General features: G+C 50.4%; 1 protein-coding gene across 16 annotated transcripts in view; it reads left to right on the top strand.

Moving 5' to 3' along the window:
- CELF2 (CUGBP Elav-like family member 2) overlaps positions 1–21,879 on the top strand; it is a 510,120-nt gene that overhangs the window by 338,487 nt on the left and 149,754 nt on the right. For 12 of the 16 annotated variants that reach the window (XM_045087392.1, XM_045087388.1, XM_045087382.1 and 9 more), the window contains one exon: positions 15,709–15,905. In XM_045087392.1, the coding sequence (XP_044943327.1) occupies positions 15,728–15,905 (178 nt within the window). In that variant the 5' untranslated portion in view covers positions 15,709–15,727. Of the gene's footprint in view, positions 1–13,519; positions 13,757–13,796; positions 13,814–15,301; positions 15,538–15,708; positions 15,906–21,879 lie in introns of those variants that run through there. The other 4 variants (XM_045087391.1, XM_045087393.1, XM_045087390.1 and 1 more) reach the window with 4 other exon arrangements.

Genomic DNA, 21,879 nt, shown 5'->3' with positions numbered 1-21,879 from the left:
GCCTTTCAAGACGGATGTGGAATGGTTTGTGAAAAGTTTGAACAGGAGCAGAAGAAATGAGGAGTGCTGGTCAGAAGCCGAGAGGTTGAGGATACTTAACTGACTGGTCCGAGTTGTGCTGTTTATAATCTTTCTGTTTCCATGACCACGATGCTTCAGGCAGCTTTTAGTAACATAGTATCACGTTACTTGTTACTTGATTTACAACTGAAAAGGTTTCAGTCTCTAAGCCCCATCCTTCAAGTCCAGTTGCTAAACTTAAGCCTCATGACTTTCCCGTTGTGTTCCTGGATTCAGAGGACCCCTTGGGCCCTACTAAAGAATCCCATCGCTAGTGTCTTGGGATTTGTATGTGCTCCTGAGTTATTTTTCCTGCCATCTTTGTTCCCTGGGTGGGATAACCAGAAGAGAAATCAAGGAGTCTGCCAGTGTGCTGTCGTCATGCTGGTTGTTGCTGGGTTTAGGGTTGTTTTGTGTTGTTGTATTTTGCTCTGAGGGAAGGATATGTTAATTCCTTCCTCCTGAGTGAGGTGGAGACGTTTTGAACTCTGGAGTCTTCTGTCGGCTTTATCACACCTGCACCTGGACCCTAACGCACGTGCAGGGGACAGCATGTGTGGCGACAAGCTGTGGCGTGGGTGGGACCCCTGTCCCTGGAGAGTCAGCCTGGTCACAAGAGAGCCAAGAGATCTTTGTGTTCCCTGAGCTAAACCTTCTGCTAAACGGAAGCCCAAGACTTTCTTGTGGACCAAACCTTAGCTTGAGTCTTCACAGCCTCAATCCCTCACTGGGATTTCAGGCAGGGAGCAAAGGCTGGAGGGACCGGCTGTTAGGAAAAGAAGTGCAGGCTTTCTCCTCAAAACTGGAGCGTGAGGTCTGAGCCATTCTGTTTCCACCTCCCCCTGGATCTTCCTCTGTCTTGATCTTGCAAAGCTGGGAGAGGCGCCCACCCCTTAGCGTGGGAGGCAGTCCCAGCACGTGATACGGCAGCCATATGGAGTGACAGGGAACATTCTGAAGAGAAGAAAGCATCATGGGGAAGCAGTCACTTGTAACTTCTTCAAAAGCTGCGCCACACATTTCTGCCCTAGCACCGAAGCCCAGTGACATCCAGAACCTTGGGTTTGACACCATCTGTCTTCTTCCTGGAAAGTGGAGTGGTAGGAAAGGAGTTGTGAGTGTGCTTTGGACTGAATGTTTGTTTCCCCAGAATTCATATGTGGGCCCTAATGCCCAGGGTGATGGTGTCCAGAGGTTTATGTAAGGGCCTTTGGGTGATTAGGTCATGGGGGTGGACCCTCCTAATGGGATCAGTACCCCGATCAAGGAGAGTGTCTTCACCGTTTTCATTACATGAGGACATGAAGACACAGCAAGAAGTGGGTCTCATCAGACTCGGAATCTGCCAGTGCCTGGGTCCTGGACTCAAAGCCTCCAGAATTGGGAAAAATAGTTGCTTGTTCTCTAAGCCACCCAGCTTATGGTATTTTTGTTAAAGCAATCCAGACAGAGACAGGGAAGGTTGGAGCAGCCCGCTGTTCCCAACGTAGACTTGTAGCAAAAGGAATTGCTTTGCCCCAGAAAAAGCATAGTCATGTAGTCCCTTCAAAAGCGACCAAACATTGGACAAGAAAGAAAGAAAGAAAGGAAGAAAAGAAAGAAAAGAAAGAAAGAAAGAAAAAGGGAAAAGAAATATTACGATACTTGGTTCAAAACCTTAGACGTTTGGTTGCACCAGGCCCTAAGCAATGAGAAACGTAAGGGTGGTGACTGTTTTACTCATCATTGTGTTTTGAAACGCAGTGCCTGGCACTCAATAAAGTTGTTAAATAAACCAAAAAAATACGGTGCAATGAAAAAATGGTGGGCCCTTTGGCCAGGTCACAGAGTAGTGAATTGGGAAGAATTTCTCTTACAGAGGTGGGGGGCTCCTTTTGTCTTCCATTGGTAGAATTCTCACCCTCGTCGTACTGCAGGGTCTTCACGGATGTTCACAAAGAGAATATAAAAAATATGTTCCGTATCTGAATCCTTTTTTCCAAACAAAGGGAACCTTCATTTTTCCTGCAGAGACTTCTCGTAAGACCTGGCCCTGCACTGTTTTCACAGTTCACCAGCACCAGCCTGTATGTCCCCAATGCATCCAGCTTGCAGACACCCAGAGCTGGCAGTTTGGGGGACCTGACAGGTTCTTCTGGGGAGAATGTCAGTGGCACACGTTTGACGGTAGACGACTCCAAGGTGCTGTCCGAATCTGGATTCTAGCGAGCCAGTTATTGTTAGCCGGCAATGGAGAGAGAGGCAGGTGATGGGCGGCCTCGACCCCGTTACCATGAGGCTGGCATTAGCATTTATTTTCTGGACGGTTGCCGTCTGCCATGGTCAGGCCTTATGAGCTGAGCTCTCAGCTTCCAGAAAGAGATTAACCACCTTATAAGAAAAAAAAAAAAAAAAAATCCCATCCATTAGTGGGTGAAGTAAGACCTTGCCTCATGTCAGCAAGAGCATCATCGGAAGCCGTCACCGGTGCCTAATTTTCCCACAAAACCAGCCATTACTTTTCTTCTTCTTCTTCTTCTTCATTGACCCACCATATTTTAAGCCACTCCAAGGGGGGTCTGTCCCCTCTCCTCTTAAATACAGATAGATAGATATTGCATTCCTAATACTCTCTCCCAGGTTTTTTTGACAGGTTATACATATGCTAATAGAAATAAGCTTATTATTTGGAGCACAGAGCTGCTTGTCACCGAAGCTTCATTAACACCGTTATCACCACCTGACATTTATCTTATAATTTTCTAGAGCTGACTGTTGTGTCTCCATGGAAACCCAAATTGCAATTGAAACAAGTACGGTAATAAAGGCATCCACCGAGATTGACAGCGTGCAAAGCCTGGGTACATTTGTGTCTAGTTCCTTAAGTTGCTACAGCTAGAGAGGGAGAACGCCCACCTTGGGTGCTTGGGATTAACTCTCTCGCTTCGCGGGTGTGCCACAACGGGTGCCACAATGGACTACGTATATGGCCAGTGGTACCATACCGTCAGGGGTCCTGATGTTAGCAATTAGGTCGCTCATTTTCCCTGGACTCCTCCCAAGCCCTTGTGACTGTTGGATGTAAAATTAACCGTGATCCTATTTGGATCCACAAGGAAATTCTTCCTGGATGACTCTGACACGGTGAACTGTTGGCCAGGCCTCCTGATGGATTTCTTTCTGGGCACGGGGAGCGACCACGGACTTGAACTATTTCTCCCCGTTGATATCAAGGAACCTGTGCTCTTTTAAGATCATGACTTCCCATCAGTTTGGTTGATGCCTCAAAGCAAAGAGTCATGAAACTGGAGTGGGTCCAGAGTGAATTAATCTGAAATTAATTTGATTCTGAAAGATTCCATCTGGCTGTGTTTGGGAAAGGCAGTTAGACAGATACATAAACAAATGATCATCTGTATTCATTGTGCCAGATGTAGTGTCAAAAAATGAAGAAATGGCTTTAAAAAAAAATCAACTGTGGGGAATTTTGATAGAACGATATTCAGCCTCTTGGAATAACAGCTATTAAAATTTAGGACGTAATCCTACTTTTATTCTTATTTGTTTAGGGGGTTCGGTCGGATGGTACGGTAAATCAGCAAATTAAATGTCAAAGCCCATTTTAATTGGTGATTGAAGATGCTAAATGGAATTTATGAGATGCTGGGGGTGGGGGGTTTATAGATTTCGAATCGAAATGTGGTATTTGGTATTGATTTCATCTTAAGGCATGATGTTGGAATTTGAGGACTAGCATTTAGACTTTGCCTTTTGATATGTACTTTTGTAGCATGACCAACTGGCATGTTCGTATCATAGGGAAACATACCCGAGGAGCTGACGTGCGTGGAATTCTGGAAGTCTTCCTTGAGTAATGCTACAGACTTGGCAGTGTTTTTCCATTACTTTTGCAAATTTCTTTAAGCAGACTATGGGAGAGGCAAGCGTTTTGGATTGCTATCTAGGAATTTCGTGCAGTCTCTATAGATGCTCTTGTTTCGTTTTCTTATGCTCGGACAGAAAGCTTCTAGAAAATTCATGACTAGTCCCTTGAATGGTATCCCAGGCATCCATTATGGACTTTTTAATCTCCGGTTTTCCAACCGCAAACATCATCTTTTGTGATGTCTTAAAGAGAAAGAATTAAAGTTTACTTCTTGATCAGTGAACAAACATAATTTACTTTAGAAAAACAAAATCCCCAAAGGGAGCAACTCCTCTCTCCGCAGATTCCCACCCACTTCCCTCACTCGTCCTAGCCAAATGCAACAAGAACCACAATAACAGACTGGTAAAAATAGAACAGGCACCTCGGGAAGATTAACCCCCCAAAAGCTGAAGTGTCTTGGCAAAAATCAGCCGCTGCATTTAACGGCAACAAATTAGATGGTACCCAGATCTTGAGTTTTGATGCACAGCGTGTATTAGGATGAGAGAGAAAAATCTCGGATACCTGGGGCCCCTGCAGGATGAGTCAGTCTTATTAGCTAAGTTTGCCCTCAAGTGGAAAGCATATCCCTTAAGGCACAGGTTCTCTGTTGTCTCATTTTGAAGGAACCCTTCTCAACAATGAATTCTGTATTTCCCTGCCTTCCGACCCAGAGTTATTGAGCATCAAATGGCTCTTTCGATGAGCCAGGATTGCCGTCATACAGGTTCACTATTCTGCTGCGCAGCTGTCCTTGGGAACTCGTGGAGAACAGAAGTCAGCCCCAGCTCGGAATGGGCTTTCTTTCCACTGCTGTGCGCCTTCGACATCACCCAGAGGCGGTCACACCCTGGGCCGTCATCGGCAAACCCTCTCCTTTGCTACCTGCGGGCTCCTGTAGGTTTGCAAGGCCAGTGATCAAGGCAGTGAAACACCAACATAAAACATGAGAATCTTTGAGGAATGGATTGAGAAGCTCTCCCAAAGAATTGAAAGGAAATAAACATCAGCGGAAGAGTTTGGTGACAAATGTTTTGACTGTTCTGAGGTCTCTTTCTTCCTGAATTCTCTTGCCAACAACCCACAAATGTAGGAGTTTGAAGGCATTACCCCAAAAAAGAAATACATCTGAACCTAACAAATTGTTAGTCTACAGAAATACTTATCTTCCTTCACCAGCAGATGCCGTTCTGTGATCTAAACGGTCCTTCATATGACGTGATTACTTTGTATATATATATAGTCAGCTTTAGACTTTCCAGATCAGTGGAAGGAAACAGTGGCATGTCTAACCTCCGACACATTTATATCAAGCCTTACACTGCTGGCTGCCTCCCTTAGGCTGGCATTCATTTTAGCTTGTGCTCCTTGAGTATACATCATTGATGACTGAGGAAGGCAGGCCAAATGCAGGTTGAGGAAAGACCAGCCTGAGATTCAATTTGGGCCTTGATAAATGATAAAACGAGATGAATGGACTGATAATCAATATTTAACAGAAGGGTAGATAGAGTTCTGAACACAGGGCAAACACAGAAGTCAGTGAAATCTTCATGCTTTCATCCAAGGGAGGAGAGCTCCCTGAATGGGTTTTAAGGATTTATTTATTTATTTCACAGAGAGAGACACAGGGAGAGAGGGAACACAACCTGGGGGAGTGGAAGAGGGAGAAGCAGGCTTCCCGCCGAGCTGGGAGCCCGATGCGGGGCTCGATCCCAGGACCCCGGGATCATGAGCTGAGCCAAAGGCAGACGCTTAACGACTGAGCCACCCAGGCACCCCTCCCTGAATGGTTTTATCACGAGAATGGCCAGAATTAGGACAGTGGCAGAGCTGGGGCAAGTGGACCCAGTGGGCATTTAGAGAAAAATAGGCATAATTCAGTAACTCATTTGTAATAGGTGTATCGACCCTCAGATTCAATAAAACAGTGCCAAATGGGATAGCGTGGTCCTTTGTAATCGTGGTTCTTTATAACTGTGTAACGCGTGACTTAAATTTTACAACTTCACAGCCTTCTTGCTGTATCACATCTCATTATTCAGAGTATATATGTTAGGGCCACACTGAGACTGTGCAGGCCCCGTGCTCGCCTTCCAAATGAGCTCTTCGCTCAACATCAGACTTAAGAGTCGCACCCGTGCACCTAGTACTCCGTGTCTCCGTCCTGGCCTTCATTTTTCTCCACTGAAACAAACAACCCCTTTCTAACCTCTTGAAAGGTTGACCTGTTTAGCCACCTTATGCTCCCTCCCATCCCCCATTGATAGAAGCTCCTTAAAGGTTCATTGCCTTCTCTCCAAACCTTGAAGAATGCCTGGGTCATGGGGTCCCTGTATAAATACCTGTTGAATTCATGATTGAGGAAGACGAACCTCACGTGGAGAATTCCAGAGGCATACCGTGTACCCGACGGAGGGCTCCGTTCGTTACTGTTTCCGTAGGCTCAGCGGTCAGAGATGGGCGAGGTCTGGGGCTGGCAGGAGATCTGCATGACGTGTGTGTTCTGGGTACGACATTCCTCGTCTCAGATTTGGCACAGGGTAGGAGGCAGTGGGAGGCACTCGGAAAAACACGGACGTCACAGGTGAAGCCGAGCTGGAGGAAAGGATGTGAGTTTGCGGTGGTTCCGGAGCCTTCTGCTGGCCGTGGCTGTGGGAGAGCCGACAGGGGGGTTGAGCGGCCCAGGAGGGAGCGGACTGCTGCACACTTGGTAGCAAACCACAGGAGCACCAGGGTAGCTGGCCTCTGCGGGATGTCGTGGGGAGTGCTGGATGCCGCAGGAGGGGTGCAGGGGCTGCCGTGGATGCTGGTGGGCCCCCGCTTTCTGGCCTGGCGAGCAGAGGTGGGGAGCCATGGCTGGGCCTCCCCACGCAAGTCGGCCAGTGCGGTGATGGCTGCCCCAGCCCTGGGTCTCTCCAGCGTGACCCGGTCCCCCGTGACAAGTGCAGGTTCTCCCTGGGAGGGAGGGGCGCTGGGGCTGCTCTCTGGCGGTCTCAGCCCCCAGCGATAGCTGTTTTTCTTTGAAACCCCTTTTTCTTTGCAACAGCTCCTCTTCCTTTGCCTCTGATTTGTTCATATGCCGCTTCAAGCTTTGACCCCCGGGACGACGCATGTTTAGGACGCTGCGTGCCCGTCCCCATGGCCCCATCGGTCACTTGTTGCCGGCTTACGGCAGGCCCTTGTCTCTTCCCTCTGTTCTGGGCATTATCGCTTCGTGATTGGGTCTCACGTGGTGCCCTCCCTTTTCGTTGGCTGCGAGTGGCTTCGGGGCACCAGCCACCTCCTTTCCATCTCTCCTTCGCATCTAACACCGTGCCTGACGTCAAGCAAGTCCCGTAACTGCGTCATCCGGGGGAAAGGAAGGAGGATTTGCGGGGAGAATCCACTCCGCGTGGGTTTGACCGAGAACCTGCGAGGGAGAACCGTCCACTTCCGCCGCGGGTGTGTCTTCAGGGAGTGGGGACTGTTGCCAGCCGCCCTGCTGGCTTCCTCTTGCATCCGTAGCTCCTGGCAAAATAGTTGAGCCAGGGCCAGCAGCAGGAGTGACATGCCTCAAGGAACGTGGTGGCCAGGACCTGGGGACACGGTGTCCGTGCTGTTCGCCCTCTCCCTGTGTGTCCCTCATTGTCATCACGTGCCGCGAGCAGGTGGCCACGGGAGACATCTTAGGTTAAGATCCACACTCGGTATGGGGAGGCTCCCCACATCTGTCTTCATTTCATGATTCACATTTTACCTTACTTGATAGGGGCCAAACCAGCCTCTTCCCCGTCAGCCGGAAGGACCACGTACAGTGACTTGCGCCGGCAGACAGGTGAATTCTGCGGCACTGAGCCATGGGGAGGTAAATCAGATGGGGAGGGCACTGGGAAGGGGCACGTACCCAGGGGATGGTGCCTCCCCACACTCTCTTCCTATCTAGAAAGTGGGGTCAGCAATACTGACCTCAGCCTTGGGGGGTGGGGATTAATTAATGTGAGCTCCTCGAGGACTTGGAAAATGAGAAGCCTGATCTAAATCTTCTATGTGACTATTATTTCCCTATTGCCATTTCTGAAAGTTCATCTAAAAAATCCTCTCCCTATGCAAATGCCTTCTGCCTTGCTCTCAAGTCCACTGAACTATTTCTGGTAAATCACTGAGTGAAATGAGTTTCCTGGGCGGAGGCCACCCAGAGCCAACACCTCGCGGCTTTCCCAGAGAGGGTGCTCGTACGCCAGACGGCACACACCCCGGGATGCCTCCGGACTTACTGCTTTGTGGGGGGTTTCCACCTATCTGCTTTTTACTAGTGGTCAAATGGGATAAGGTCATAAGGTTTCCCTTTTCCTGGGTGAGTCCAGATGCCTGTGCTGTGTGGCCTTTTCTGCGGGAGTCACTTCCTGCGAGTCAGGGTTCCCTTTCGCGCTGGTGAAGAAAGGCATAGGTTTCAGACCTCCCTCCAAATACAGTCCAACATTAGGTCCCGGGATCCAGCAGGATGTCCATCATGAGTGCGCTCTTTCCTGGTGAAATTCACCCAGGAATGGTATCGCTGTCCCGTACGTTCTGATAAGCCGGGTTTTTCCGCCCTGTCAGCGCACACAGATGGACGTTGTCTCCTTCAGCGACTTAGGGTAGAATTGGCTCTAGTTCATCTTCTGTGCGTTCAGCAGCTGACCTCCAGGTGTCTCACCTCGGGGATTTGGGGCCCCGTCCTATCACCGGTGTGGCCTGGACTTGCAGAGCTTTGGTGACCCGTGGTAACACTACCTCCCAGGCGAATACGGGAGTGTCATTGGTTTCGTCCTCTCATCAGTGAGATAGCAAACATCCAGAGAGTTCTGTACCATTTACCCAAACCATTAAGCGACTCCGAATCCCACTGTCATTAAACCGTAGCAGTGTCAGTCCGGTGGCAAAGGTGCTGTGTTGAAAGGCAGCCACAGAAGGTGGACGTTTTCCAAAATGGTACATTTTCAAAAGGACACAAGATTCCCAGGCTTGAAGTTAGATGACAAGCGATTCCTTTCTCCGAAGTGAGAGGCCGTGGAAGGTTTAGAATTAGAGTGTTGTGCCTCCTGAGCGGGGCCATGTCCAGGCCTCTGCCTGGTCACCCGTGGTGCAGTGGGGGACATGGCTGGTGCCGAACCCCAGGGACCACATTGCCAGTGGATGGTGGAGAGAATTATGTTGTTTTTTTTTGTTTGTTTGTTTTAAGATTTTATTTATTCATTTGACAGAGAGAGAGCCTAAGTAGGCAGAGGGGCAGGGAGCGGGAGAAGCAGGCTCTTCTCCACTGAGCAGGTTGCCCAATGTAGGGCTCTATCCCAGGACCCTGGGATCATGACCTGAGCCGAAGGCAGTCACTTAACCAACCGAGCCATCCAGGTGCCCCTAGAATTGTGTTTTTCAATAATCATCAACACCCTGGACATTGTGGAAGATGGTTCAGAGTACTGGATCTCATGCCTGCCCTCCTGCTGCCCACGCCTGCCGGAAGGCACCAGGCTCCTTGCCAGCTTCCTTCTGCCTTTGCCTTATGCAGCTCAGTCTTGGACAATTTCCTTTGATCAGCAAACAAAGCCTGTTTCTCCATGTGCTATTACTTAAGTACAAGTGATATTTTAAAAAGGAAAACAAAAAACCATGCCCAGGCCCTTTGAAAGAGTGTCCTGTCATCTGACTGAAATGTTGGGACTGCAGTTGGGATATTGGGACGAAGTGACACAAATTGAGAGAGATGACACCCCGGTAGCCGCCTCGAGTCATCAGCCAATCAGCGTGTCTGTCTGAGCCCACAGGCCACTCTGCATGGCGTAGGGACACCTCGTCAATGCCTAGCCTCTGCCTTAGTCACCTCTGAGCCCCAGGGGACTGTATCCGACACAGACAGGGAGTCCCCTCAGGCTGGAGGCAGCTGGTCTTATTACCTAAATTATCTTCTCCATACATCATCTCCTGGGCCCAAATTAGAGTCACAGGTTTACAGAAATGAGGAGCCACATGAGAATGATTCTCTCTCTTTGTTCTGCCAGTAGGGAACCCGAGGTACACAGGGGTGACGGGGTTTGCCTGGGACCCCACAGGGAATGTAAGGCGAAGCCATGCTGAGAACCAAGGTCATGCAGTCCAGGTCCCCCCACGCTTGCTCTCTAGTGCCGCCAGCACTGGCGGCATTTGGGTGGCCCCTTATTCCTCTTATTTGCTGGGCTTATTCTTGTTTTCCCGAAACCTCCTGATGAAATCGTGTTTTAGTGAATTTCAGCTCTCCTTAGTTTTGTTTGTTTTTTGCAGTATATTTGCAGCTTGAAGTATTTAATTAAAATTAAAATTGAAAATTGTTTCTCGGTTGCGCTAAGCCCATTCCAGGGGTCTAGTAGCCCGCTTGTAACTGGTGGCTACCATGTTGGATTATGTAGTTCGAGAACATTTCCTTCACTGCCCAGCATTGGGCAGCACAGATCCAATATCTTCTAAAACAAAAATAAGATCGATGAAGAGGATAGGAACAGTAAGATTGTTGATAAACTTTCAGGGAGATTTGCTGTTTTTATACAAAATTTTTCCAAGGCAAGGCAGGCATCCTTTTGTGTTGATTTTGGGTTGGTATATCTTCTGAAGGGGCATTTTATGTCTTCTTCTTCTTTTTTTTTTTTTTTAACATAAGTACAGTTAGCCGCTTACCATTTCTTATACCCATTTTGTAAGTCTGTTATTCTCCCTTTCCTATAGATTAAAGGAGACAGAATGCAGAAAGTTGCTCTCCAGGCCATAGGATGAAAGAAGCTACTGGTTCTTTTGTTACCACACTCCAAAAGGGAACCTGTAATTCACCTGGCCTTATCTGAGCCTGTTGTCCTGGAATTAATAACAGTTATATATTGAATCAATTATTATAATTTTGGTAACATTTGACTGCTTAGAGGAACCTCAGAAGATTTTGCATATCCTCTGTTGATCTAGTTTTCTTTATGCAAAAATGGAGTAGGGAAGTAGGTCAGTGCCTGTGCTAAAAGCAAAAAAGTAAGCGCACTCATTTTTTTCTTCCCCAAACATCATTATATTTTCGTCTTGGCTCGGAGACTGATACCACCAGTGCCCGCTGGCTTGGTGCTCTCTAACTCGTGGTCCGATTCCATATGGCATCTGTCCTAGAGGAGCCTCAGGTTTGGCTCCTCGCCAAAACCAAGAGCGGCATTGGCGCTCAGTCTCTTGTAGCTTGGAAGTGAGGTGCCGGCAGAGACACAGGCGCTTTCGTTGAAGGCCTGCGCGTGACCCCTGAGTCCTCCAGGAACCTCAGCCTCCAGAAACCCGGCTCGTGGAATAGTGAGTGATGACAATTGGCCTTAACATCTTAACGTGTCCAGATTCTGCAGACACCTGTTCTTAGGGGCGTGGCATTGGAAAAGTCACTTTACCTCCATGCCTCTCCGTGGCGTCATTTCAAGGCCAGCCCGTGGAGCTGTTGCAATACTGTATATCAAGTACGTGACGAGTGTTCTGGCAAAGAGGAGGCCGTCAGTAAGTATTTGCATTCGAATCTGATTCCCACACCGGGCTAGGTGCTAAAGATGGCTAGGGAGTGCGGAGAAGTGAGCCAGTCCAATTTTCTAAGCCTGAGGTCAGTCTAGTAAATAGAAGATCTTGCTGAGAAGGGGGGATCTCTGTTCCCATAATTATTCCTCTGTGAGGAGCACATGGTTCTCTGTGGCCTCTGGCAGGTAGCCCCAGTGGTCTAACTGTGGACACATCATTTCTGGCTTCCTTAGAAGTGTGAGCACGCACAGCCTCTTGAGGACAGAAGTCAGTAAGTCTCTGCTAGAAACACACAGCTGGGAGTGCAAAGAAGGAGGAGCTTGCCTGCATCAGAGCAAAGTGAACCAGTCTGTTGTGGTACCATTGGGATCTCGCGTGGGGGTCAGCCATGGGGGGTCGGCGAGGGTTCGGGCCGCCTGTCCTGCAAAGAGGCTTTTGATTGAGAAGATGTGCTTTTGCGGTAGTTTGTGTAAGAAATAGACGTCGTTGGAACTACTTAAGGGATTGTCGGGCACTTAGCATTTAACGATAATCTTGGGAACGGTTCTTTGCAAAATGGCAAGTAGTTCGGAAATGACGTGTCCGTGTGGGTGAGAGGTGCTCACTGATGTTACCCTGTGGGGGTAGAGAGGAAGGGAATCCGTGGAGATGGAGATGTTGTTATGTGATTATTGAGAAGAATGTGTGGTTGAACATAGGCTCGATGGAGTGTCAAGTTCAGCATTGACCCCTCCTTTCCATAGATAGTAGAAAGGGGTGTGTGTGTGTGTGTGTGTGTGCGTTTCTCTTAGTGCTGCCTTTTATTTGGCAGTGTGATTCTAGGGGCCCAGCAGGATTTGCTCTTGGCCTTGTCTTCTCTCGGATTTACCCTGAGCCATTCCCTCACAGCCCAAGGGAGACCTGACACAGTGTTCGGCCACATGATGGATTAGAAATGTTTCGTGCTTTGGAGCCCGTTGGGCCTAGGTTTGAATTCTCCTTCTATAGCATATAAGCCAGTCATCTTAAGAAAGGAACTTAATTCTTCAATGTTTGCATCTAGAAAATAATACTTTCTCATCGGGTTGTTATAAGGATTAGAAATGAGTGTAAAACGCCTCCCACAGCATCTGGCATGTAAGCCCTCACTGAAAGATAGGCAGTGTTGTTTAGGGGATGAATTGCATTTGAGTCTCCTCTGTGAAAACCTGAGGACTGAGAAGAAGATTTGCAAAGGGTCAGTCATTTCCAAGCGCATTCTGAGTGCAAAGATGCAATTTAACAGCAGGAGAAGCTAATACTGCTCAGACCCTCATCCCGGGCTGCATTCTGTATCAGACACCCAAATCTGTGACATGGCATCTGTCACTCCCATTTTTACTTGTTTGTTTATTTGTTTATTTGATAGAGAGAGATCACAAGTAGGCAGAGAGGCCGGCAGAGAGAGGGGGAAGCAGGCTTCCCATCTGAGCAGAGAGCCTGATGTGGGGCTCGATCCCAGGCCCCTGAGATCATGACCTGAGCCGAAGGCAGAGGCTTAACCCACTGAGCCACCCAAATGCCCCTTTCACTCCCATTTTATAGACAAAGAGATTAAGGCCCGGAATGGCACAGTTCAAAGGGGTGGCCCCGGAATTCAGAGCCCATGCCCTGAGCCCTGACAACCCACTCAGATCAGAGATCTGCAGGCATCTCTGCAGGATGGCTGATGGGGAAGGTTTATAAATAGGCACCCACAGAAAGAGCAAAGGCATGAGGCGCCAGCCCTCTCAGCTTCCCTTCCTTTAGGCACCCCCATGAGTATTTTTTGAGGAAAGGAGAAAGGCCTCTGTGGGGCAGGCAGCGCCAGGATGCTTGCTCTGAGTTCTGGCACGAGGACTGGTGTACCGTCCCCTAACCCCTCCATTGTATTAACTCGGCTCTGTGCAGCCGAGATGCAAGAGCCCCATTTGTGGAACTTCCGTTTCCCCCTGAGCTGAGACCTGTGGCAGTGCCTTCTGCTTTTCAGGCTCGCTGACTGTCAGCAGCGGTAACCACAGCCCTTCCTGGCCCAGAAATACATCTTGCCACACTCTCTGCTCCCAGCGAGCTGTGAGCACGACATTCTGTCCTGCGTGGGGCTCTGCCGCCCACACTGTGCGGGAGTCAGCTGGGTTACAGAGTTCACTGAATCCTCCAAGGGCGATTTGTGAAGACGCAGAGGTGCCTGAGAACAAGACGAGCGATCATCCTCCACCGCAAACAAGCGTCACCCTGCACCCAAATTGTGGAAGGCAGATTTTGCACCCGGTATTTTATTCGGCAGAACATTTTTTATAACAATAAGTTTGATTAGAGAAAAGCTCTGTAAGTGCTTCAAGTTAAGACAGTCTGATTGTTTATCTCAAGAATTTAAAAAAAAAAAAATTAAGTGGTAAACTGGGAGGGGTGAGAAGAAGTGGAAATCGGAGCCAGGACCTAGTGAAGAGTATTTGCCGTCATGTTCCTCTTGGGATTAAATTGAATTCAGGATTTCTCCTCTCCACAGGCTTTTTGTTTGTCTTTTAGCCTGATCGCAGGGTCTTTTTTAATCCGGAGCTTGGGGCGACCGGAGCTAGGTCCACAGCGGACAGAAGGTACTCTGGTGGTCTTCGATTGTGGGCTTTAACCTAATAAGGAACCCCGCTTAAGATCCTTGAGTGTCTTCTCATTATTTCCCCCAGGCTACCTGGAATTAACACCTGCCACTTGCAGTGACATTTTAGTCCCTGTGGCCCCTTTTTGACCTTTCTGCCTCCTGAGCTGGGCGCTGGCAGTGGCCATGGAAGTGGCTCTGTCGGTACCGTATCTGCCCGCCGTGTACTTGCTTGGGTCCATTTTATTTTCACAGGATAGGATGTGAAGTCAGGAACCCAGTACTGCAAATGAATGCCGCTCAGGGCATTCAGCCTTGTCACTTGGCCGAGTGGATGGGTTTAGGGTGCATTCAGGAGAGTCGGGGTGGGGGTGGGGGGCGAGATGAAGGAGGCAGGGGATTTTGCTTTGCTGTTTACTGCAGCTCAAATAGGAGGGATCCAAAGTAAAAAAAAAAAAAAAAAAAAAAAAAAAAAAATGCCTTCATCATCATATTACATGACGTTGACTAGAACGGCAGAACTCTAAACCTGAGCGTTCTCTCTTCCAAATGACGGTTTTGGAAAACAGCATTAAGGAAGACTGATATGCAAAAGCTCATGGTCTCACTCTTTGTATCAGCCCCAAATATTTACTGAAGCTAGGAGAAGAAAAGGCAGACTTTCCTCTTTTCTCTCCCAAACGTGTGATTGTTTAGAACTCAAGTACAACATCTGGAAGTCAGATATACAGAGAGCAATTTATGGAGTGTGAAAGATTTGAAATATTCAGTGTCCTTTAGTGGGAACTCAACTTTCTGGGGCTGCATTTTTTTTTTCCGGCACAAAGCAGGCATTTCTGAGATCGCCTTTGCCTCTCTGAATTAAACCCTTTGTGCCTGGATCCCATAAACAATGTGCTTTTTAAAGGGGAGCCCCCTCCCTGCCCGGCCCTTTTCTCCAGCGTGGGCAGCCAATGGGCTGCGCCGAGCCGCATTGCTGGAGCACTTTCCATTCTGAGCAGCAACGTCCTAATTTGATGCACACATGGATGCCTCGCGCACTCTGCAAATTCATCACCAGCGTCTTGCATTAGTCATCTGACGGACTGCCAAGTGTTTCATTTTCTTTTCATGTGACTTTATTATTACCACCTCTCTCCTCTCTTCCAAAACCCTCCAAAAGGCGCGGGGCGGGGGGTTGGGGGGGTGGCGGAGGGGGAGAATCCAGCAGAAATCCAGCCCTCCCCTCCTTTGCACACGAGAGCCAGTGTGGGGCTGATAAGGCTGCCGATGCGTTGGTGGCAGCCTTGCAGAGCCAGACCTGCACTTAACTTGCAGCTGCCTCCCGAGCCGGGCTTCAAGATGTCCACGCCCCGGGTGACAGCCGGCGGGGCGCTGCCCTGTGCTCGGGCGGCGATGCTGAACCGCAGCCTGCAGTGAGAGCCCGCAGCCGCTGCGGCCGCCGAGCAACCTAATGGTGCCTGTGCTTTGTTTTAGTTCATCAAATTTCTCCGACTCATTAGGCACTTTGCCCCGTGCTCCTCTTCCTCCTCCTTCCGCCTCCCCGCCCCCACCCCCACCCCCATTTTTTTCTTCCTGTCCCTCACCGTGCAGCCCTAACTCTGGCTCCCGGTTCCCTTTTTGACAGTAACGGCACAGCCAACAAGATGAACGGCGCTTTGGATCACTCAGACCAACCAGACCCAGATGCCATTAAGATGTTTGTCGGACAGATCCCCCGGTCCTGGTCGGAAAAGGAGCTGAAAGAACTTTTTGAGCCTTACGGAGCCGTCTACCAGATCAACGTCCTCCGGGACCGGAGTCAGAACCCTCCCCAGAGTAAAGGTACAGACCGCTGGGGAGGGGTGGGGGTGGGCACGGGGTGGGGTGGAGGGGGGCGTGCATTCTGGGGGTGCCGGGGCTGGAGGGGTTGGGGGGTGGCAGGCGGGCCCTGCGGGGCTGCCCAGCGCCCCAGGGAGGGAGGACCACGAGGGGAGCCGCCGCCGCCGCCGCCGCCGCCCCGGGGCTCCGGCCAGCCGGGCTCCTCCCCGCGCCAGCACCCGCACCCGCGCCCCCGCCCCGCGGCACAGGTGGACCCAGCCGGCCTGGGACGCGCGGGAGGGAGGAGTGGCGGGAGCGCGCGGCCGCGCCTCTGTCCAGGCGCGTGATCGCTCTCCCGAGGTCACTTCCCCTGGCGGCGCAGGCTCTAACTCTTTCTCCCTCTGCCTCCACGTTCTTGCCGGTGCAATTACCATTGCACTGGACTTTTCCATAGCGTGTGGCGACCCTGAGATGCCTCCCGCACAGTTAGTGCAGTGCCACTGGTGTAAGGAAGAGAGGGTGTACTTTTTCAGAGGGACATCAATTCTTGGGGCTTAGATGGGGATCCTTAAGTGAAATGTGCCTTTTCGGGCGGGAAGAAGCACCCTAGTGGCCTGAAATAGTTAGCACACCTTCCGAAATGCGTGTGGTTTACGCCCTTGCCAGTGGTGAATTTCAAGTGCAGGGTCTGCTGGTTTTTACTGCCTCCATTTTAGGACTAGGGTGATGGGGAGAGGGAGTTTCAGTTATTAAAATAGAGATCAGAAACCTCTTTTACTGTGCGGAAGCTTCTGTGTACTGGAGGCATCCTCTGTAGGCTCTGTGCAAACTAAATTTAAAAAAACATCTCTGCTGCTTGCTACTGTTCAGTCTTTGCGGATGTTCTAACCTTGCTTTCTTATTTTTGTTTTTTCTGTTCTTGATGTCTTGGGCTATCTAACCCAGGGCTCCCCTGTCTTCTGAGTGGATCTTGCACTTTATTTTTCTCTGCTCCTTGGAAATTGGGTCTGCCCTGTTAATTTATTTCTCTGTTGCCTCTCAGGAGAGGTCCTGGAAACTCATGGTTGGGCTTTGTACCTGTGGTTGACTTGAATGCATGAACATTGGCACATACTTTTTCTCTGAGCCTCCTTCCCACTGTCAAGGTGAAGAGAGAGGAGGAAATCATCTTTGAGACTAATGCTTTGTGACCCCGAGAAATGGTGGGCTACCTCATGTTCTCTCTAGCTGCTGCAGTCTGATAGCACTTTGGGGAACCTTTGAAGAATTTTAAAGCCAGCACTCATTTTTATAAGGGTGGACAGACACACCTTCCGATTTTGTTCCTAGGACTTTGTTTTCTGTCTCAAGGAGTCTAACACCAATAGTGTTCTTGGCTTATGTGGAATTTTGTCCCCACAAACTTGATTGTCCCATAATTTGAAAAAAAAAATTACCTACCTAAAATTCAATAAGATTTAAAATGTCACAAATTGGGGCAACATTGAGATGGTTGTCGATAAATATTCCTGAATTATTTATCTGCATTACTCCCAAATGGAGAAAACTAGAATTTGTTTTAATATGTAATTTCCGTAGTATCCTACTAGAGAAAAGATGGTACGTTGCACCAGACTAGTGCTAAAGAGTCACCAAATAAGGGTCGGAGAACTAGGCCAGGGACAGTAAGCGAGGGTTTTGGAGCCGTGGCCATACTTCATCCCAGTCCAGGAAAACATGCCTCCAAATTTCAGTCTGTCAGCATTTTTCAGGATGACCTCTGACATATGTGATCAAAGCTTATTTCTTCTGTCGCCTGATTACTTGCATTTTATTTGACACAAAGCCTGCCTTAGCCAGAAGACCCTCCTCTCAGTCAGAAAAGTGTGCATGGCCTAGTTTTTCTACCATTTTCTCTCTTTTCCCCAGCGTTCCCCTGAACACTGTCTTGACCTGGCCGTGCTTGAGACGACACATTTTGTTGACCTTATTCACTAGGTCTTAAAACCAACCTCATTTAAATAGTTGGCCTAAGCCCACCCCGTCTTGGAGGGGAGAGGAGTCTAGAGGAGGGAACCAACTTTTTTGAGCATGTAGGCTACGCACCGGGCTGTTTTAGGAGTCCATTCCTTTAGGTCTTGCGAAAATCCTGGAAGTAGGTGTTGTTGGTCACATTTTAGAGATGAGGAGATGGAGGCTCTGTGGAAGTTAAGCAACAGCCCCATGGACCCAGCTAGTAAGTAGCAGAGTAAGAAACTGAACTTGTACCTCCCGTCTTTGTGCGCCCCCCCCCCATGTACTCACCTCGCGGAGATGAGGCCACACACCAGCTTTGCGCCATGTCAGGGTGTGGGTCAGAGGCCTTCTCCTGTACCTAAATGCTCCCCCAAATGAAAGGAAGGAATTCTGCCCTTCACGAGCAAGGTCGATTTGGTCCCTGCCTTCGCGTTTGGTTTTCGTGCTCACAGGTTTAGATCGTACAGGATTCCAACCCATGGTACCATGGGATAGAAGCTACAGATGAAATCATTCAAATCTTACCTCTGGAAATATAGGTCAATTCCCATTACTGCGGACTCCAAATCTCACATCAAATATTGCTTGAAGTACGTGGGCTGTCAGCCAAAGCTTGAAAGGATTTTTGTTATACAGATATCTCTGTTTTAAGGGTATTTGTTGTGATGGGATTTGAGCTGCATAATGACATTCCCTTCAGAGGATTACAGCCCTTAGCCACTTGCAGCCACAGCTTGTCTCGACCTCATACCTATGTGTGCCACGCGGTATTTTCCTGTGCACACGTGTTGTGGAACCTCGCGTTTGCCCTGGTCCAGACTCTCTCAGCAGAGTATGGTCATCATGTCTTCCCAGGGCTGATGGCACAGCTTCAGGTAACAGAATTTTCTACATAACTGTGGTCTGAATGATCTACACAGGCCTCTTGGTGTGGCCTTGAGTCATTGCCTCCCTGACACAAGTGCTTCCAAGGAAAGAGACAAAATCAGGTCATTACCTAATCCAGGTGCATTAGGTTTTTCCTGTCATTTTGCACCTGAAGTCCTTAAGCCTTGAAGCATCAGAACTTTCTTCTGTATTTTTAAAGCATCCTCTACGAGTTAGAGCCCAAACGGTCTGTGCCTTCTCCCTATTAATGTATGCCTTGTCAGCAACTCGGGGGAACCCAGCTCAGTGAACTGTCCCATGTCCCGCGACTCATGGAGATGACATTTTATTTGGAGCTGTTGGTCGAGTCTATGGGTGGCGAGAGATACCACCTTGTAGTTCAGAGCACTGGTTTTGAAGTCAGACAAGCCTGCATTCAAGTTCTGGCTCTACCACGCCTTGGGCATGTTATCGAATCTCCATCTGAGGAGGGAGGCTCTGTTCTTGGGGCGGCTGAGGTGAAAGTGGGAGGAGCTTGCGTGGCACTGCTGACTACTACAGGGGCTGTTACCCTTGCTGTCCCCGAGAACCTGCGAGCTAATAGGGACAGTGAGGCCAGCGCGCAGGTAGCGATAATATTGGAGACCATGGGGTAAGGATGAGAAAGAGAGGGACCTGTTTGAACTCTGGAAGCTCGGGGAGGGAATAGATGCTTAGCCGCTGTGGAGGCAGGAAGACGTGGCATCTTTTCCACATCTCCAAAGAGAAAAACAGGATTTCCTTAAGTAAAGACAGTGTTGGGCATTCCAGGCGGCCGGACGGGCCTGGTTTCAAGCATGGAGGTGGGACGTGCGGGGCAGGTTCTGGGAGCTGTGAAACCTGCTCGAGTTCAAAGGAAACGTGAAGTCCATGAAATGAAATGCCAACGGGGAAGGTCGCGACACCTGGAAACAGAGGCCGGAGCCAGTTCTTAGAAGGCCTTCCCTCTCAGGCTAGAGTCTAGAATTTGGTGGGAGACACCGTTGAGGGTCTGCAAAGGCCATGGCAGTGAGGGGAAGAGGGGACCAGGAGGCCGGTGAGAAGTGCGTCGGCTGCCGCCCACGGGGCCGGGACAGAGATGCCGGTGGCCGTGGCTGTGGCCGTGGCCGTGGAGAAGGCGTGTCCTGAGTGACACAGACAGGGCGGTGGTGGATAGAAAGGAGGCTCGAGAGCTCAGCTGAGGCGGGGGTGAGCAGGAGGGCTCGGCCTGAACCCGGAGGCGTGGGGAAGCAGCCGCGGAGGGGGCGGGAAGGAGAGGAAGCCTGAGCTCAGCTTTCAGCCCGTTGAGTCTGCGGTGCCACGGGAGCGTCCAGAAGGACGTGGGCCAAGGAGAGCCGCTGGCTTTGGTGGCCGGGAGGGTGCGAGAGCGTTTCAGAAGGTGGAGGCCGTGGGTTGTGTAGGTTTACCTGTGGGCCTGGGCGCAGAGACTGCCTTTCTAGTGGGCCGGCCTTTCTTTTTTTTTTTTTTTTTTTTCTTTAAGAAACTAATAAACACAGGGAGCAAAAGGACATATAGAAAGCACAAGAAAGACCAGAACCAGGGTGTTTGAGGAGACAGGGTGGCTGAAGGGCACACGGAAAAGGGGAGAAGGGGACCTCAGCTGAGACGGCAGAGCCGTTAGAAGGAAGTAGCAGCCCGCGGGCTTCCGCGTCCTGGAGCGCAGTGGACAGTGCAGGTGCCCCGTCTTCTCAGGAGACAGGCGGAGGCCGGTGCAACAGAAGGTGTGAGGAGAAGGGATCGGACTTAAAACGACTGCTTTGGAAAAGTCCAGTGCGAAAGAAGAGCGGGGCTGCTGACGAGCGGGGAGGCCCCGTGACCCTGGGAGGGTGAAGTCTGGGAGCAGGGCCCTGAGCCTTGGGGCCCCGTGAGCGAGCCCGGACTGGGGATCACCTGTCGCCGGTGAGGCCCTGGACGGGCGGGGGACAAGGTCAGGAAGGGTACCGGCGTGTGGGGACTCTTCCCTGTGACCTGAAGTAGGGGCGCTGGTAGGGGCAGAGGGGTGGCTCCGGCCTGGGGCGGGCGCTCGTGGGCGAGGCCCGGTGGGGGTGGTGTGTCCGCGGAGCCCACGCCCCGAGCTTCCACGTAGGGGTAAATGCTGTTCCTTGGATCGTCGCTCTCTTGCTCGCTCTGTTCTCCCCGAAACCCTGACCCGGGACCCTAGCACCCGGGAAGAACAGACTCCGTCACCGGCGCTAGCCACACGGCGCTGCGCTCCAGGGTTCCGTGTTGTCCTCGACTGTCGTTACGTTAAATGTTGTTACTCCCATTCTGCAGGGAGGAAGACTGAGGGTCTCAGTGACTGGAACGCAGTCGTTTAACATTTGGCATTGGAGGGTGGAACCAGGCCCAGAGTCCTGACCCGAGGCCTCCCTGATCACCACCGCCCCCACACCCCCGCCTTTTTCTGCAACTTCTTACCCCAAGAGAGGCCAGAAACGGGAAGTGGCTGTGTCGCTATCGCTGCGTGCCGCAGGCCCAAGGAACAGCACTTCCTTTTTTCTTGAAATGTGCTCCGAGGTCGCGGCAGAAGGGTCCGCACCGCTGCAGCCCCCGCCGCGCCTGGAGGCCAGAGTGTTCGGGGAGGGAAAAAACGAAATCCCCGGCTCCTCTGGGAAGAGTCACTAAGTTTCAAAAGAGCGGTTTTGTGGTGGTGGCGGCGCCAAGGTGGCATGTCGTCTTCTTGATGGTCGGACTGCTACCGGGCCGGCGGGACAGCAGCTCGCCTCGGCCGCCCCTGCTTCAGGCTGCAGGAGCTCACCGGTGGCCTCGAAGTCTGGCCTCCTCTCTAGGGGAAGGACGAAAGGCACCAAAACCCGATCGTACACATTTCAGAATCTGACAGGGAGACAGTGGCCCCCTCCCCCACCCCAGCCCCAGTCCAGAAGATTCTCCCGGGGTGGGGTAGAATGAGAGCCAACTCCAGAACCTGTAAGGGGCTTAGAACTATGTGTTATCTCAAGCTCCTTCAGAGAATGCCTCTCCGTTTCCTTCATCCTTACAGTAACACTGTCACAAGCTCCCTGTGGTTTGCACATTCAGCGAGGGGACAACTGGGCTTGGCTGCCTGTATGGTCTGAGGAGAGGTGACATCTTCTCA

The sequence above is a fragment of the Mustela putorius genome, unplaced genomic scaffold (genome assembly GCF_011764305.1).
Source record: "Mustela putorius furo isolate JIRA1106 unplaced genomic scaffold, ASM1176430v1.1 tig00001130_pilon_pilon_pilon, whole genome shotgun sequence".
In the NCBI taxonomy this organism is placed as follows: Eukaryota; Metazoa; Chordata; class Mammalia; order Carnivora; family Mustelidae; genus Mustela; species Mustela putorius.
This window is presented reverse-complemented; position numbering and strand designations above follow the sequence as displayed.